Below are 19428 nucleotides of genomic sequence, written 5' to 3'. Positions count from 1 at the left end.
TTGTTCTTTCATTTTGAAATCTCACATCTGATTAAAATGGTTGAATTTATTAGTGTTCATTTTATTGATGCATAAACTCTCACTGTTGGAGTTTACTTCATCTAAATTCGACTTTTTACGCACTTTGTTTGGTTTGAAAATGAAATTAAATTGAAATTTTTTTTCTTGCTATTATTTTATGTGTGTTAAGCTGAAATAAAAAGCACACATTTTCCCACTTTTTTGTTGCTTAAAAGCCACAGTTCTGACATCATATCGCATCTTGAATGTTTCTGTCATCTGTGCGCTCTCGGCGCGCTTTGCGTCGTCAGTGAAGTTCCTGATCCGCTGCAGACGAGCAGTGCGCCGCAAACATCCACCCTCTCCAAAGAGGAACAGACAGGAAGACCGAGCACCATGAGCGGATTTCACAGCTGAAAATCCTTAAGGGTGAGCACACTGACAACTACATGCGGGACGAACTCTGGTAGAAAAGAAGAAAAAAAAAGGAAGAGAAAAGAGCGGAATGTTGCCTGAGAAGCAAACCGGGAAGGGAAGGAGGACGACGCTGTGAGAACGGATCTTTCCTGCCAGGCTTCAGACCACCTCAGCGCTCCACGGGAGGAGAGGGACGGGGAGAACCGAAGCAGAGGAGGGGGTAAAAATGCTCAAAGTTTGGCCGTGTGGTGGACAACAGCTGCAGAAAATGAGCATCATTTAAACGAAGAATGCATGTCGTTTGGGATATATCTGTGATTCTGCAAACATATATCATCTGCACTTCATCAGGTAAGGAGGCAAAGGGAACTCTCATCCCTCACAACATCAGAGAAATAGCAGGGGGAATCAGAAATACACTCAGAAAATGTAGCTAATGGAAATGTCCCAGCAGAATTTAGAAATAGAAGGTGCAGATTTGTTGTGTAATTATTCTAATGACTTGCATTGTTTCATTTAGGATGCTGATAGAAGTCAATCAGATGAATCACTGCCTACTCATCTGTGTGTTCTTTACAGTATTTATGAGTCAACACGCTCTTTGCATAGAGACATACTGTAACACATCAGTCAGAGTGAGAGCAGCTGAACGCCTGCTTCAGAACTCCCACATCAGAAACCAGCACTTTGATCATATTATAGTAGTAGTATCCCACAGTACATACAGGACGCCACTCATTGTCACGCTGCATCTAAATAGTTGATGAACATCGCCGTCAGCGTGTCAGAAAGCTCATACAGCAGCGGCCCTGTCAGCGAGGCAGCCGACCATTTAGCCAAGAATCCCACAGTGACTTCCTACTCATCACCACTGAAGCTGCCAACCTCAGCTCCTTAACAAAACGTGAGAGTTTAGACCGCTGATGGGGATATTTTCATCCTGATATGCAGATATCAGAGGAGAAGCGCCATCATCTCCTGATAGCTGAGCCAGCGCAGTTTAACAGGAAGAATAAGAAACTCTGAGAGAATTTATTGAGACGGTGCAGATTCAGGTAGAAAACATGGGAAACGAGATGCAGGAGAAACGGATGCTGGAGTTTTCTGTTTTACATTGTCTAATAATGTATGACTGGAGGTTCTCAGTCAGAGATAATCTTCTCCTGTGGGAGACAATTAAGCACCCTTAACGTTATTCTTATGCATTTTAGCCTTCGGGCCAATAGGATAGCTCCCTGTCAGATATTTCTGAAAGGCTGCTGTCACTTTAGCGGCTGCTGTATCCGTCTTAAATGGGCGCTGCAGTGATTCAGCGTCACACTTCCAGAATGAAAGTGAACTCAGCAAAGAAAAAGTTAAAAAATAAGAGAAAACTGAAGAATTCCAGGTCGAGATAGTTTCATTAATCAATGCCTGAGAAGTTCCAAAGAAACCACAGCCCACGATTCCCATAATGCAACGGTGTCAAACTCATTTTAGTTCAGGGGCAACATTCAGCACATTCGAGACAAAAAAATGACAAAAATGAGACACAAAACGACAAAAACGAGACACAAAACGACAACAAATTAGACAAACGACAATGAAACTGAACAAAAAAGAGAGAAAAAAATTTATCAAAAGACTTGCAAAACAACAAAAAAATGGACAAAAATGAGACAAAAAAAATTACGCAAATGACACAAAAAAGACAAAAATGACAAAACCAAGAAGCAAAACAACAAAAAGGAGACAAAAATGACAAGCAAGACAAAACAGAAACACAAAACAACAAAAAACAGTCAAAAAAATAACAAAAACAAGACAAAACATGACAAAAATGAGACGCAAAAAGAACAACGAAACAATATATCGATCATAAAGTATTTTACTTTATGATCAAAACAACAAACGTCTGACAAAAAAGGCAAAAAAAACAACAAAAACAAGACAAAAAATTACACAAACACGCAAAACGACAAAAAAGTCAAACAACATGAAACAAAACAAAAAAGAGGCCAAAAATTTAACAAAAAACTTACAAGGCGAATAAAAAAACGAACAAACGACCAAAATTAGACAAAAAAAATTAGACAAACGAGACCAAAAATGATAAAAGCTAGAAACAAAACGCCAAGAAAGTCGACTAACAACACAAGCGAGACAACAAAATCCCACAAAATGATACAGACAATACACAAAATAATGAATAAATTAAAACACAAAATGACAAAATTGAAACAAAAATCACAAGCGGGACAAAAAGGAAACACAAAACGACAAAAACATCAGACAGATGACAAAAACAAGACAAAAAGCAACAAAATCAAGACAAAATTTTTCCAAAATGAGGCACAAAATGACAAAAGAACAATGAGCAATCAAGTAGAAGTTATTTTACATTTGTAGTTTTACATATTTACAGTTTGCAGTTAATGTCTTCTCTCTGACGCTTTACAAAGTCGTACCGTGGGCTGGATTGGACCCTCTGGAGGGCCGCTTTTGGCCCGCGGGCCGCATGTTTGACCCCCCTGCCATCACACCCTCCCCGCCCGCTGGATGCTCTCATCTTTCAAATTTCTGAACAACCCCCATGTCACGATTCCATCACACCCTGCCAAAACGCATAGCGATGATGTCATCCACGAACCCTGATGACATCATCAAGAGGGTTTTTTTCTTAATAAAACTCGTCAGCTCGTCGAACACGTCCAGCCTCTGCTCCCCTCAGAGGGACGCTTCCTCTGAAGACGTCGCTGACCAGGAGAAAACCTGTTTTACTTTTGCTCCAAGTTTCTGACTCTCCAGATGTCCAGTCATTCGTGAGCCAGACTGCTGATTGGATGGGAGCTAACCAGGCATCTGACTGAAATTGAAATGACAACCAAACTGGCAGAAAACCACCCATTTGGTCTTTAAAGCATGCCAGATCAGTACAGTATCTCCCTGGCTTTGGAAAGAGAGTACTCTTCCCAAAGGAAGGGCGACTAATTAAAGCGTGCGGTACATGCTGATGTTGGTGTGATCGTACCCAAGCTTTAGATGCAGTATCTGGATTTACATCAGAATATCATCTCCTGCTCAAATCAGCAGAGATGCTGGAGGAGTCCTAATGTGGAGTTTGTCCTCTCTGTCGATCTAAAGACCAGCAGATCAGTAGAATGTGGATGATAATGGGCTATTTAACCCTCCTGTTGTCCTCATTTACGGGCACCAAAAAATACTGTTTCCTTGTCTGAAAAAAAATCCAAAAAAATTCACCAAATTTGGCAAGAAAATTCTTGGAAATATTTTCAAAAAAGAAGTAAAAATCTTCCAAAAAAATCCTAAAAATATCTAAAGTGATTACATATATATCAGTAAATCTTCTAATATTTTCATGAAGAAAAAAAATCAACCAAAATTTCGCTGGATTTTGGTTGATTTTTCATGTGAATGTTCTTAAGAAACATTTTTAATATTTATTTTTTCCGACCAAAACTTGTTCAAAGGTTTCCCAAAAATGTTGAAAATGTGGACATCAGAAGTTTCACTGTTAAAATATATATTTTTTCCACATTTTCAAACTTTAAAACAGGACGACACGAGGCTTAATGGGCTGATTGCAGTAGAAACAGATGAAGGTGATAGACTGGTCGACTGTCGCCTCCTTCCCGTTTGCATCGACTGTTTCCTACTTTGTGTTTGTACCACGTCTGCTTCCTGGCTCTGAAACGGTGCAGCACAAACTCCACCTCACGTACGTACCTGTCACAGCTCTGATTTAATTGTGCTGCTGCTGCCAGTCTGGTCGGTGCCAGGCTGTAGGGCTGGAAAGGAAGCGGAGCCACAGCCCAGTTAGCGGCAGCCCGAGGCCACAAACACACAGGAGACAAAGTGCAAAGTAATGGGTTCCTCAGGAGGCCGGAGACGTCCTGCAGGGCACCACAGCAGGCGTCACGCATGAGCCAATCTACACAGAAAACTTCATTACAAGTTTTTTTTTTTTGGGGGGAAATCATCAACAAACCAAACTGGTGGTCAATCAAGATTTATATTAACAACTGACGTTAGTGAAGGTCTTCGATTGTTGTTTTTAATTAAATTTTCTACCATTGAAGTATGATAAGGGAAACATTTTCAGAGGAAACCTGTCCAGGATGACGGCCTTACCTTTTCATAGTGAATAGTACAATTTCAGGTGGATCAGTATATATAATTGTGGGACTTTTTGTATCATACTTGACATTTTGCTGTCTTCAGGCCTTAAATCAACATTGCCACCTATAACCAAACGCCGCATGGCATTTTTTAGAGAAAGATTCTTCTAAAATATTCTAGATACACACAAATGAGCACAGAAAACCACAACATGACTCAATGAGACACGAAATTGTCATAAAAAGAGACAAAACGACCACAAACAGACCGATAATGACCAAAAATGATCACAGAGAGACACAAAATGACCAAAAAAGGCTCAAAAAGACACAAAAATGACCACAGAAAACCACAACATGACTCAATGAGACACGAAATTATCATATAAAGATACAGAATGACCACAAAACACCTAAACTTACTGACTGAAAAGGCCACAAAAATGCACAAAATGACCACACAGACCGACAAAAACGATCACAGAGACACAACATGACCAAAAAAGGCTAAAAAAGACCACAGAAAAACACAACATGACTCAATGAGACACATAATTATCATATAAAGATACAGAATGACTACAAAACATTTAAATTTACTGACTGAAAAAGTCCACAAAAATGCACAAAATGACCACAGACAGACCGATAATGACCAAAAACGATCACAGAGACACAAAATGACCAAAAAATGCTCAAAAAGACCACAGAAAAACACAACATGACTCAATGAGACACATAATTATCATATAAAGATGCAGAATGACCACAAAACACTTAAATTTACTGACTGAAAAAGTCCACAAAAACGCACAAAATGACCACAGACAGACAGATAATGACCAAAAATGATCACAGAGAGACACAAAATGACCAAAAAATGCTCAAAATGACCAAAAATGACCACAGAAAACCACAACATGACTCAATGAGACACGAAATTATCATATAAAGATACAGAATGACCACAAAACACCTAAACTTACTGACTGAAAAGGCCACAAAAATGCACAAAATGACCACAAACAGACCGACAAAAACGATCAGAGACACAAAATGACCAAAAAAGGCTAAAAAAGACCACAGAAAAACACAAAATGACTCAATGAGACACATAATTATCATATAAAGATACAGAATGACCACAAAACACTTAAATTTACTGACTGAAAAAGTCCACAAAAACGCACAAAATGACCACAAACAGACCGATAATGACCAAAAATGATCACAGAGACACACAAAATGACCAAAAAATGCTCAAAATGACCAAAAAAGACCACAGAATAACACAAAATGACTCAATGAGACACTAAATTGTCATAAAAAGAGACAAAACGACCACAAACAGACCGATAATGACCAAAAATGATCACAGAGAGACACAAAATGACCAAAAATGCACACAAAACAGTCTGAAAATGACCAAAAAAGAAACAAAGTGTGCACAAAGACACACAAAACACTGTTAAATTAAGCACAAACACAACATACTACATTTAATATACAAAACAGATTTATTGTACCAGATATAATTGCAAACAATGCTAGCTTTTAGGTGAGCCATTGTATGCATCTCATTTAATGTTTGACATTTTTGCTCCATATTTTATCGGAAGATAAAATTTCTCCTTAACAGCAGCTCGCAGGTTGGTGGTCCAGAGGAATGACTTAGTATGAAAATGAAGTAGAATCCAGTTTCAAGGGGAAAAAAGTCTACATATGCATTACAAATAACATTCAGGGTCATTGTTCTCTCTGCAGAAACGCTACTTGTCCATAAAAAATGAGGAAAAACAGGGAGAGCAGTCAAGGTAGATAAAGTTATCAATAAGAAATAAAGCTCCTTACAGCAGTTTTGACACGAGGGAGGTTGAAAATGTATAATAATGCTCCTGTGATGGATCGCAGCTTCATAATTACGAACCTGCAGGGCGTCAAAGAGACCAGGAACAGGCGATGACAAGGCGAAATAATGGCCATCAGTGAGAAATTAATTAGTGGTGTGAGGAGAAACGATGGGGAGCAGGCCAAGTGTGTTGGGGAGTGACCGACGTTAAAAGCAATGACAGCTAACAGCGTGTTATATAACAGGACTGTAAAGTTTGCCGTCGTATATTAAAACAGGAGAGTCAAAGTCATTTTAGTTCAGTTCCACATTCAGCCCAGTCTGACCTCCAGTGACCAGTAAAACCACAGAGTGATAACCCATAAATAACAACTGCTAAAAAGTACATTCTGATAATGTTCACATTGAAGCAATTATTACTTTATGATCAAAACAACAAAGTCAGACAAAAAGAGACAAAAAACAACAAAAACAAGACAAAATATTAGAAAAATTAGACACAAAAGGACAAAAACGAGACACATGGCAAAGCGAGAAACAAAATGAGACAAACAACACAAGCAAGACAAAAAGGAAACACAAAACGACAAAAATGAGACACAAAATGATAAAAACATGAGACAAATGACAAGTCAGGCAAAAGACAAAAAAACCAACAAAAATAGGATAAAATATTACAAAAATGAGATACAAAATGACAAAAAGATGAGACAAATGACAAAAGTCAGACAAAAAAACAACAAAAACAAGATGAAATATGACAAAAATGAGACACAAAATGACAAAAATGACACAAAACAACAAACATGAGACACAAAAAGGCAAAAACATGAGATAAATGACAAAAGTTAGACAAAAGACAAAAACAACACAAATAGGATAAAATATGACAAAAATGAGACACAAAATGACAAAAATGAGACACAAAATGACAAAAATGAGACAAAATGACAAACATGAGACACAAAAAGGCAAAAGTGAGAATCAAAATGACAAAAACATGAGACAAATGACAAGTCAGACAAAAGACAAAAAAACAACAAAAATAGGATAAAATATTACAAAAATGAGATACAAAATGACAAAAAGATGAGACAAATGACAAAAGTCAGACAAAAAAACAACAAAAACAAGATGAAATATGACAAAAATGAGACACAAAATGACAAAAATGACACAAAACAACAAACATGAGACACAAAAAGGCAAAAACATGAGATAAATGACAAAAGTTAGACAAAAGACAAAAACAACACAAATAGGATAAAATATGACAAAAATGAGAGATAAAATGACAAAAATGAGACACAAAATGACAAAAATGAGACACAAAATGACAAAAATGAGACACAAAATGACAAACATGAGACACAAAAAGGCAAAAGTGAGAATCAAAATGACAAAAACATGAGACAAATGACAAGTCAGACAAAAGACAAAAAAACAACAAAAATAGGATAAAATATTACAAAAATGAGATACAAAATGACAAAAATGACAAAAACAACAAACATGAGACACAAAAAGGCAAAAACATGAAATAAATGACAAAAGTTAGACAAAAGACAAAAAACAACAAGAATAGGATAAAATATGACAAAAATGAGACACAAAATGACAAAAATGAGACACAAAATGACAAACATGAGACACAAAAAGGCAAAAGTGAGAATCAAAATGACAAAAACATGAGACAAATGACAAGTCAGACAAAAGACAAAAAAACAACAAAAATAGGATAAAATATTACAAAAATGAGATACAAAATGACAAAAAGATGAGACAAATGACAAAAGTCAGACAAAAAAACAACAAAAAGAAGATGAAATATGACAAAAATGAGACACAAAATGACAAAAATGCCACAAAACAACAAACATGAGACACAAAAAGGCAAAAACATGAGATAAATGACAAAAGTTAGACAAAAGACAAAAACAACACAAATAGGATAAAATATGACAAAAATGAGAGATAAAATGACAAAAATGAGACACAAAATGACAAAAATGAGACACAAAATGACAAACATGAGACACAAAAAGGCAAAAGTGAGAATCAAAATGACAAAAACATGAGACAAATGACAAGTCAGACAAAAGACAAAAAAACAACAAAAATAGGATAAAATATTACAAAAATGAGATACAAAATGACAAAAACAACAAACATGAGACACAAAAAGGCAAAAACATGAAATAAATCACAAAAGTTAGACAAAAGACAAAAAACAACAAGAATAGGATAAAATATGACAAAAATGAGACACAAAATGACAAAAATGAGACACAAAATGACAAACATGAGACACAAAAAGGCAAAAGTGAGAATCAAAATGACAAAAACATGAGACAAATGACAAGTCAGACAAAAGACAAAAAAACAACAAAAATAGGATAAAATATTACAAAAATGAGATACAAAATGACAAAACAACAAACATGAGACACAAAAAGGCAAAAACATGAAATAAATGACAAAAGTTAGACAAAAGACAAAAAACAACAAGAATAGGATAAAATATGACAAAAATGAGACACAAAATGACAAAAATGAGACACAAAATGACAAACATGAGACACAAAAAGGCAAAAGTGAGAATCAAAATGACAAAAACATGAGACAAATGACAAGTCAGACAAAAGACAAAAAAACAACAAAAATAGGATAAAATATTACAAAAATGAGATACAAAATGACAAAAAGATGAGACAAATGACAAAAGTCAGACAAAAAAACAACAAAAAGAAGATGAAATATGACAAAAATGAGACACAAAATGACAAAAATGCCACAAAACAACAAACATGAGACACAAAAAGGCAAAAACATGAGATAAATGACAAAAGTTAGACAAAAGACAAAAACAACACAAATAGGATAAAATATGACAAAAATGAGAGATAAAATGACAAAAATGAGACACAAAATGACAAAAATGAGACACAAAATGACAAACATGAGACACAAAAAGGCAAAAGTGAGAATCAAAATGACAAAAACATGAGACAAATGACAAGTCAGACAAAAGACAAAAAAACAACAAAAATAGGATAAAATATTACAAAAATGAGATACAAAATGACAAAAACAACAAACATGAGACACAAAAAGGCAAAAACATGAAATAAATCACAAAAGTTAGACAAAAGACAAAAAACAACAAGAATAGGATAAAATATGACAAAAATGAGACACAAAATGACAAAAATGAGACACAAAATGACAAACATGAGACACAAAAAGGCAAAAGTGAGAATCAAAATGACAAAAACATGAGACAAATGACAAGTCAGACAAAAGACAAAAAAACAACAAAAATAGGATAAAATATTACAAAAATGAGATACAAAATGACAAAACAACAAACATGAGACACAAAAAGGCAAAAACATGAAATAAATGACAAAAGTTAGACAAAAGACAAAAAACAACAAGAATAGGATAAAATATGACAAAAATGAGACACAAAATGACAAAAATGAGACACAAAATGACAAACATGAGACACAAAAAGGCAAAAGTGAGAATCAAAATGACAAAAACATGAGACAAATGACAAGTCAGACAAAAAAGACAAAAATCAAGACAAAATATTACAAACATGAGACACAAAATGACAAAAATAAGACAAATGACATGAAACAAAAAACAACAACAAATGAGACAAAAAAGTTATATAGTGACAGAAAAATGAGACAAACGACAAAAAATGACAAAAGCGAGAAACATGCCAAATACATAAAATATACAAACAACAAAAGCACATTTTTTTACAATCTGCAGTTAATGTCTTCTCTGGACTTTTTACACTTTGAGGACCAGATTGGACCCTCTGGAGGACCACTTTTGGCCCACGGGCCTCATGTGGGACACCCCTGTATTAGGATATGATAAAACTAGTGTTTAATCCTGAAGTATTGATCCTGGTGTGACGCTGGTGTTAGCCATGTCTCACTTTGTAGTAGCAGCTTGTATCTACCACACTACAGCAGCAGAATATCCACTCTGTTACCCCAGTAGTCTGGTTGCAGCCTGTCCTGGTGGAATTAACGTCACATGGGGCCAAACGGACGCGTGACTGCTCGTGTTATTGTTGAGTTGAATCTCCACCGAAGCAGCTGTGTGCACCTGAAGACCTGCACCAGCTATCAGTCTCACATGGCCCTGGATTAGACATCCCACCTGAACTCCATTGTTTTGTTGTTTAATCCTCCTGTCTGAAATGTGCACCGTGTTTTTCTGCTCTTCACCTGCACAGAATGCACCTAGGCATGAAATGTGGCTTCATGGTTGGGAAAAGTGTAGAGTCCATGTCCTCACAGACTGGGATCCAGTAATTCAGCGTGATGAAAAATCCTGTAATGCATGGTGATCGGATAGAAAGAGCACCACCTTTTACCAAAACTAGTGAAAAGAGCGCCCCTCAAAAGGTCTTTTTCAACTAGAATTGTGCCTTTATATTTGAAAAAATGTATAAAATGATCAAATGAATGTTGGTAAAATGTTCAATACGACAATATTGTGAAGAAATATTGAGAAATGTTCACTGGTAAGATCACTACTAAGTCTATAGAGCAGGGGTGTCCAACATGAGGCCCGTGGTCCAAAAGTGGTCCTCCAGAGGGTCCAATCCGGCCGTCAAAGTGTAAAAATTCCAGAGAAGACATTAACTGCAGATTGGAAATTAGTAAAACCATAAATTTAAAATAATTTCTAGACCATGACAAGTTGTTCTGATCATAAAGTAAAATACTAGATTGTTCTTTTGTCGTTTTTTGTCTCATTTTTGTCATATTTTCTCGTTTTTTTTTTTTTGTCATTTCTCTCATGTTTTTGTTGTTTTGTTTCCTGCTTTTGTTATATTTTTGTCAATTTATTGTTGCTCTCTAACTTTTTTGTGTCTTTTTTGTCTGTTGTTTTGTTTCATCTCATTTTTGTCCATTTATTTCTCATTTTTTGTCTCATATTTATCGCTTTGTCCATTTTTTTGCCGCTTCCTAACCTTTTTGTCTTATCGGTTGTCTATTTTTTGTCGTGTCTTTCTTTCAGAATATATTTCTTGACACTAAAGCAAAGAAAAAATGTGGAATTGTGGTGATTTATCGGTTATTATGCCATGATTTTACTGGTCTGGCCCCTGGACTAGAATGAATTTGACCCCTGCTATAGAGAGAAGTGAGTGAGGAAGCAGGGGCGTGAATTCGAGCATGACTTAATGTAGCTAACCTTGGAGTTACAGAGAGGCAGGTCATTTGTAATGATTAGGCAACAAACAGTGTTGGCCATGGCAATATCCTGGAAAAGATTCTGGACACGCTGTTAGGAAAAATAAACAATACACCTCTAAATAAAAAAAAAAATCCACCTGTATGTTTCTCATGAGCATCATGTCTGCAGCAGGTTTGGTTGAAGCTGGACTTTCCCTCTGTTGTTGTAGCAAGAAGGGTTTAGATTTTGTCAAAGCTCTTATGTTTTTGCTTGGATTATGATGTATGAATATGAAAAACACAAAATGGCCTCCAATCATTTCAGGTAAACTGGTTCATTTGTTTGAAAACAGGCAGAAGGTGAGTGCATCAGTGGATAGAGAGAGGTATAATGGGTGCCCTTCAGGATCTAGTGGAAAAAAATCCATTCAAACAGCGAAAAAGAAGAGAGGTCCGAGGCACTCCGAGTTCCTAAAAATCCTTTAATAATTCATGGACGGCAGTTTACGCGTTTCGGCCACCACAGGGCCTTCATCAGAACACAATACAACACTAGGACACAGGTGTGCCTGATAAGGGCTGAAAGCAGGTCACATGACCACACCACATGATACATCACCACCAATAGTAAAAAACGACATTCAAAAACACTGACAATAGAGACCAGAAGAATAAGGTAATCATAGACAATACCCATGTCGACACAGCACCCTATACATGGAGGAGTTGTGTACAGCATAAGATAAATCTACAACACCCCTCAAACCTGAAGCAATAGAGGATAGTATTCACACAGTACATCACTAACAGGCAGTGCAATATCAAAAACGTTAAATCTTCATAAAAACACTGAAAAATCCACTTCCTCTGTGGTGGCCGAAACGCGTATGAATTATTAAAGGATTTTTAGGAACTCGGAGTGCCTGGGACCTCTCTTTTTTTTTGCTGGTTCATTTGTTTGTCTTACTATATAAAGCCTCACTGTCTCTCCTTCCCCTCCATCCTGAGGCCTTGTACTTCCCCGTCTGTCCACCAGGTGCCCTCGCGGCTTCCTGTCCTCTTCCTGTCAGCTGACCCCGCCCTCCCTGCACACCTGCCCCTTGTTCCCTCAATTAGCCCCACAGAGCAGCAGCAGCTGCTGTCAGAGTTGTCTGTCTGTTCCTGCTGTCTTTCCCTGCCTCCGTTTGGACTGTCTTCATGTTGTTTACTGACTGTTGTTTCAAGCTTCCAGTTCAACCTTGGCCTGACAGACTTTCACCAGTTAGCAGGCTTCATGGTACTTCTGACAACAACGAAGTGTTAGTGAGAGAGCTGCTGTTTGCTTTCATGGATGCATTTTTGTTTATCTGCATTTCCTTACAGTAATGCTATTTCTTTATTCAGCTATGAATAATGTGTTTGCTGTCTGAGAGTTTCATGCTGATATCAGGCTTGTGTGTGTTTAGTCGGGTCATTTCATGTGGTTTCAATCATGGGTGTTGCTGCACCATCTAGAAATTGGCTACATTTTCTTGTGATGGAAGATAGACACAAAACAACTTTCCATGCAAAAAATTAGAGCTCTAGCTCTATTAGTTCCAAACTTATGGGATCTTGAATTTTTTAGAATTTGGGCTTAAACCCACCCCCGAAATCCTCGCCTAGGATTTTGCACTATTTAACTGCTTATTTCTCAGCTTCAAGACATAATTGATGGCTGAAATTTGGCAGACAAGCTCACAGCAACCATCTGACATCACAGGTAGCCTCACAGCCTCCTAGCTACTCTCTGCAGACCACAGGAGCCTTCTAAAAATGCTAAAAAATTAAGAAAAACACACTCGTGAGAAGGTTTTAGGGGTCTAAAATTACTAGAAATGTTATAAATGTCAACCCAAGAACAGCTCTGTCCTATTCTAAACAAAATTGTATGATAACTTACAAAGTTGGAGACTTCTGGGGGTATCATATAGAAAGATATGAGCTGCTAAAGTCTGGACCCCACAAAAAGTGACCAATTTTGGTGAGGCCAAAAGGCGATGTGGCACAGATGGTAGAGATCTATAAATTTGTACAAAATATCTTTCGTCATGGTACTACAAGCCTACAAAATCCCGGTTTGGCTTATTTCCTCCTTCATGGTCAACCATACACTTGAAGTGAAGCCCTATAACCCCCATTTTGTGCATTTCTGCTTTCTGTTTTTGCTCTGATTTTACTCTAAATGTTTCACTGCTGATCTGTAACTATTGCCTTAATGCTTGTTGAGTTTTCCCCCCATAAGACTAGCTGGATAATTGGCATCAACTGCTATCTGAGACCACACAGTCACCAAATGATGCTCAACTTCTTTACTCCGCACAGGAGAGAGACACTACCATGATTCTAGAGGGTTATTTGCTGCACACAGCAGTGATTGTGACTGAAATTAACAGCAAAGGAACATGAGAATAGACTTCTGCTAAGCTGCCACATTTGTCTGTAAACACCATAACTCTGACAACACAGTGGCAGTAAATTACTGCTTTCAAACGTGAAGACTGAAATGACTGCACAGATTACAATAATGATAGCTTTAGTAAGAACGGCACACTATAAATCAAGCTAAATTAGTCATCCAATTTATTAATTAAAGTGCAGCAAAGGAAACCGAACCATTTTCACCAGAACTATAGCTTCAATACAGTGGAGAAAATAAAGACTGTGACTTCTGCTCAGTTAATGCTTTACACCAGAGGAAGACATTTTAGATCAGGTTCCACATTCAGCCCAATTTAGTCTCAAGTAGGCCGGACCAGTAAAATCACAGCATAATAGCCTACAAAATAAGACAAAAATGAGACAAATAAGACAAAAAACAGCAACAAAAAATGGACTAATGGTAAAAATTTGACAAGAAATGAGAGAAATGAGAAGCAAAATGAGAAAAACATGAGACAAGTGACAAAAAAAGACAAAAAACAATAAAAACAAGACAAAATTGACACACAAAATTACCTAAAATGAGACAAAAGACACAAAACTCGACAATAAAATAGACAAAAAAGTTAGAAAGCAACAACAAAAAATGGACAAAATGACAACATCAAGATAAAAAATGACAAATGAGAAACAAAACTACAAAAATGAGACGAATGACACAAAAGAGAGAAAAATTTCATGAAAAGTTAGAAAGCAACAAAAATTAGAAAATGGCAAAAGCAAGAAACAAAACAAAAACATGAGACAAAAACACAACCAAAACATAACAAAATATTACAAAATTGACACAACAAAACACAAGTTAGAAAGCGACAAAAATGACAAGTGCAAGAAACAAAGCGACAAAAAATGAAACAAGCGAAACAAAAAAAGAGAAAAAATTACACAAAACAGTTAGACAGCGAGAAAAAAAATGGACAAACGACAAAAATTAGCCAAAAAAGCAAGAAACAAAACCACAGACATGAGACAGATAACAAAAAGCAACAAAAATAAGTAAAAAAAAATTACAAAATTAGGCACAAAACAACAAAAAACATGGAACAATCTAGTATATTATTTTATGATCAAAACAACAAAAACACAACCAAAACATAAAATATTACAAAATTGACACAGCAAAGCAAAAAAAAATAGACAAATTAGAAAGCGACAAAAATGAGTGCAAGAAACAAAGCAACAACAAATGAAACAAAGAGATAAAAATTACACAAAACGGTTAGACAGCAAGAAAAAAAAGGACAAACGGCAAAAATTTGCCAAAAAATGACAAAAACAAGAAACAAAGACATGACATAAATGACAAAAAAGACAAAAAGCAACAAAAATATGCCAAAAAATTACAAAAACGAGGCACAAAACAATAAAGAACAATCTAATATTTTATTTTATGATCAGAACAACTTGTCATGGTCTAGAAATGATTTTAAATTTATAGTTTTACTAATTTAAAATCTGCAGTTAATGTCTTCTCTGGAATTTTTACACTTTGAGGGCCGGATTGGACCCTCTGGAGGACCACTTTTGGACCACGGGCCTCATGTTGGACAGCCCTGCTTCACACAGAAGAAGCCAACACTTCCGTTTTAACTTCAGCTGGCAAACACAGCAGTCATCCACATTCGCAGTCTGCACGGTCTCTGATAAGAAGAGTTCATTACAACCCTTTTTTTTCCCAGGATGATGTTGGGCTTATTGTTCCGTCGGCCACGCTGTCTCCTGTTTACAAAATAAGTCACACCTCCAAAATGCAGAGCGCCCTAATTGCATCACAACCAATCAGGCTTAGCTCAAGTAAAGCAGGAAAGTTTGGTGTTGTTTATTTAATGACACCGCAGTCTATGTGACTCCTGAACAGCCGGCCGAATGCCAAGCTGAGATTAATTTAAGATTCTGAATTGAGTCAATAATGAATCAAGTGTATAATATTGTATTACACTGTATGCTGTCCTCCTGCTTTCCTGGAAAAATCCCACAATGCACTCTGAAATCTTAATCCACTAGTAAAGGCACTACTGAGTCTGTAGAGAGAAGTGAATGAGTAAGCAAAGGGGTGAATTAGAGCACAGCTAATGACTTCATTTAGGTAACCTTGTGTCAAACAGAGGCAGGTCATTTGTAACGATTAGGCAACTTGCATAACAGTGCTGGTCATTTTGATATTCTGGAAAAGATTCTCGGCGGATATGCTATTTTTGAGGGCATTTTTGTGGCCATTTCGAGTCTGCTGGTGATCGTTTTTGTGGTCACGTTGTGTCTTTTTGTGGTTGTTTTGTGTGTCTGCTCATTCTGTTTCTGTTTTGGTCATTTTCAGTCTGTTTTGTGGTCATTTTAGGTCTTTTTGTGGTCATGTTGTGTCTTCTCGTAGTTATTTTGTGTGTCTCTTGTCATTTTGTGTCTTTATATGATAATTATCTGTTTCACCGAGTCGTTTTGTGTGTTTTTGTGTCTTTTTTTGTGATTGTTTTATGTCTGTGCTCATTCTGTTTCTTTTTTGGTCATTTTCAGTCTGTTTTGTGGGCATTTTTAAATCTTTTTGTGATAATTTTCTGCATTTTTTGTGGCTGTTTTCAGTCTATTTGTGATCATTTTAGGTGTTTTTGTGGTCACGTTGTGTCTTTTTGTGGTTGTTTTATGTGTCTGTGGTCATTCTGTTTCTGTTTTGGTCTGTAACAAATCCGTGGATCCAGACTATAAGATCAAAATCTAATCACTTGGTCCTCGTGTCATTTCTGACCTTCCCTGAACATTTCATCCCAATCCGCTACTCTGTTTTTCAGTGATGTTGCACACAGACGGACAAACAAACATACGCCGATCGTCACATTAACACGTACCAACATCATCGTATTGGAGCTTTGTTTCCTTAATAAACCATATGTTTCTGTTGCAGTTAAGCAGCGCTGGAGCAAGAACTCCCACTGGCAAATCCATCACGTTCCAGATTTAATTCTGTTTGAGATTAACTTTAATTTGACAAAATCACACGATGGCTCTAATTTGGCTTCACTGTGAGACTCTCCCAGCTACGCCCTCGCTTTCTTTACAATGTACCTTTTGAGAATCCGGCTTTGATTTGTGTGAAATAAAAATCTCCGTGAATAACTTCATTGACAGGAACAGTGTGGAGCTGCCTGCTATGAGCATCACCTCATTACATTCTCCTTTTATCATTGTCTTCATGTTCTTCTTCTTCTCTTAGATGGGAACTTCCCGGTGAAAGAGAATTCTCTGCCAAGGAACATATAAAAAGAAAAAAGGACTCATTTCACTTATTAAACGTCTATTTTTTTCTCTTTTCTTTCTCCCTGCAGGTCAGCCTATTACATCCAAGCTTGATGCGGGTTGGTGGGCTTATAAGGACGTTGTCCAGGGAAGCTTTGTTCCAGGTAACACATCATCAACCTGCTGACACACACTAACAGGTGTTCAGATGTGTGAACATGCTTAGGATTAGGAGGCCCACCAATTAAAAGAGTTTTTAAAAAAAATCTATTAATGAATGCAATCTGGGTCTGTGAGAATATAGCAGGGGTGTCAGACTCATCTCAGTTTAGAGGACACATTCAGCCCAGTTTGATCTGAAGTGGGCCGGACCAGTAAAATCAGAGCACAAAGGTTACCGATAAATAACCACAACTCCAAATGTTTCCTTTGTTTTAGTGCAAAAAAATATTTTCTGAAATGTTCACATTTAAGGAATTATCTTTTTGCAAAACATCATAAACAATCTGAAATTTCTCAAGAAAAATAAATTCAATTTCATCAACATTCATCCTCAGTTTATCATTTCCACATTACAACTTCCAGATCAGTGTCTACAAAGGAACACAACATTTAGTCACAGATATCTGTAACTGATCATGTAGTATTTTACTAGATGATCAAAGCAACAAAAATCAGACAAAAAAAAGACAAAATATTACAAAAATGAGACACAGAATGACAAAAAATTGGTCAAATGAGACAACACAGAGACAAATTCGATAAAAAGTATCAAGGCAACAAAAAAACGGACTACACAAGTGAGACAAAAGCGACACAGTACAGCCAATAAAACAAAACGACAAAACAACAAAAGTTAGACAAAAAAAGACAAAAACAAGACTAAATTCTACAAAAATGAGACAAAAACATGAGACAAATGACAAAAGTTAAACCAGAAAAGGACAAAAACAACAAAAACAAGACAAAATATTACAAAAACGAGACATAGAAGAATCTGATATTTTACTTTCTGATCAGAACAACTTGTCATGGTCTAGAAATTATTTTAAATTTATAGTTTTACTAATTTCCAATCTGCAGTTAATGTCTTCTCTGGAATTTTTACACTTTCAATGCTGGATTGGACCCCCTGGAGGACCGCTTTTGGCCCATGAGTCTCATGTTTGACACCCCTGCTGTATTGAGTTTAAATTGTAACAGGACAAATTGCTTTGTTGATGTGTTGCTGCCATGTACATTTTCTTCTTGGACTAAATCAGAAGTGGCACCATTTTAAGTAAGCAGAATTAGTCATTTGCAGTGTTTCCATGGATGTTCAGACAAGTCTCTCTGGATTAGGAAAAGTTGAATCTCTGATGATTCTTATGCAAATTCAGGAGTTAAAAGGAGCGTCTCTTTTAAGCAGGTCGACCGATATCAATTTGATGGACATCAGAGTTAACAATATCCTCTCAGAGTGTAAGCCCCAGTAAATGAGTGTGTGCGCCTCGTGTCTGAGCGTTAGATTAGGCCGACTCTCAGAAGAAGTGCATTTGGTTGCGACAGTCGGGCTGAAGTAGTCTGAGTGCCTCCGAGTGCTTTTCCTCACAGCCGCTGATCATGTTGATCAGCAGACAACAAGACATAGTAGGCCGATTCTAATTGGTAGACGGAGCCAGAGAGGGAGGGCATTAGACCAGGAATAAGACACTGACGCTTCCCAACATTAGAGCAACTTACATACGCATAAAAACTGTTATTTCTCGCTGCACAGACAATTGACTCAGATCTTTTTAATCCAGGTATAAAGGATCTTCATATCACCTCTCCTCTGAGCTTTAATAATTGATGGATGTAGTCTGTGGGTCTGTGGTAAGAGAAGTGCCTTAATCCCGCATTCTCTCTAACAGCCAGCAGGGGGCGACTCTTCTGGTTACAAGCTTGTATGACTCTATGAGAAAAAGAGACAACTTCTGAGTTGGTTTGTTGCCTCAGTAAACACTTTGCTGGTGAGTTTTTGGTCTCCTCATGAATGATGCATGATGTTTATTGTGGAAATCACTTGGAGGGAAATAGAAGAAGCCTTTATTTGTCACAAATACATTTTTACAGCACTGTGAAATGTTGTTTTCACATATCAGAGCTTAAGGTCAGCCATGGTCCAGCG

At 36.8% G+C, this 19428-nt stretch overlaps 1 protein-coding gene across 1 annotated transcript in view; it reads left to right on the top strand.

Annotated features, from left to right (window-relative positions):
- Positions 1-286: 286 nt before the first annotated feature.
- LOC110967169 (carbonic anhydrase-related protein 10-like) overlaps positions 287-19428 on the top strand; it is a 195780-nt gene continuing 176638 nt past the window's right edge. The window contains exons 1-2 of the mRNA XM_051960747.1: positions 287-768; positions 17369-17443. Coding sequence (XP_051816707.1) covers positions 708-768; positions 17369-17443 — 136 coding nt within the window. The 5' untranslated portion in view covers positions 287-707. The remainder of the gene's footprint in view (positions 769-17368; positions 17444-19428) is intronic.

This window comes from Acanthochromis polyacanthus, chromosome 2 (genome assembly GCF_021347895.1).
Source record: "Acanthochromis polyacanthus isolate Apoly-LR-REF ecotype Palm Island chromosome 2, KAUST_Apoly_ChrSc, whole genome shotgun sequence".
In the NCBI taxonomy this organism is placed as follows: Eukaryota; Metazoa; Chordata; class Actinopteri; family Pomacentridae; genus Acanthochromis; species Acanthochromis polyacanthus.
The sequence above is the reverse complement of the archived record's forward strand: the minus strand, read 5'-3'. Positions and strand labels throughout refer to the sequence as shown.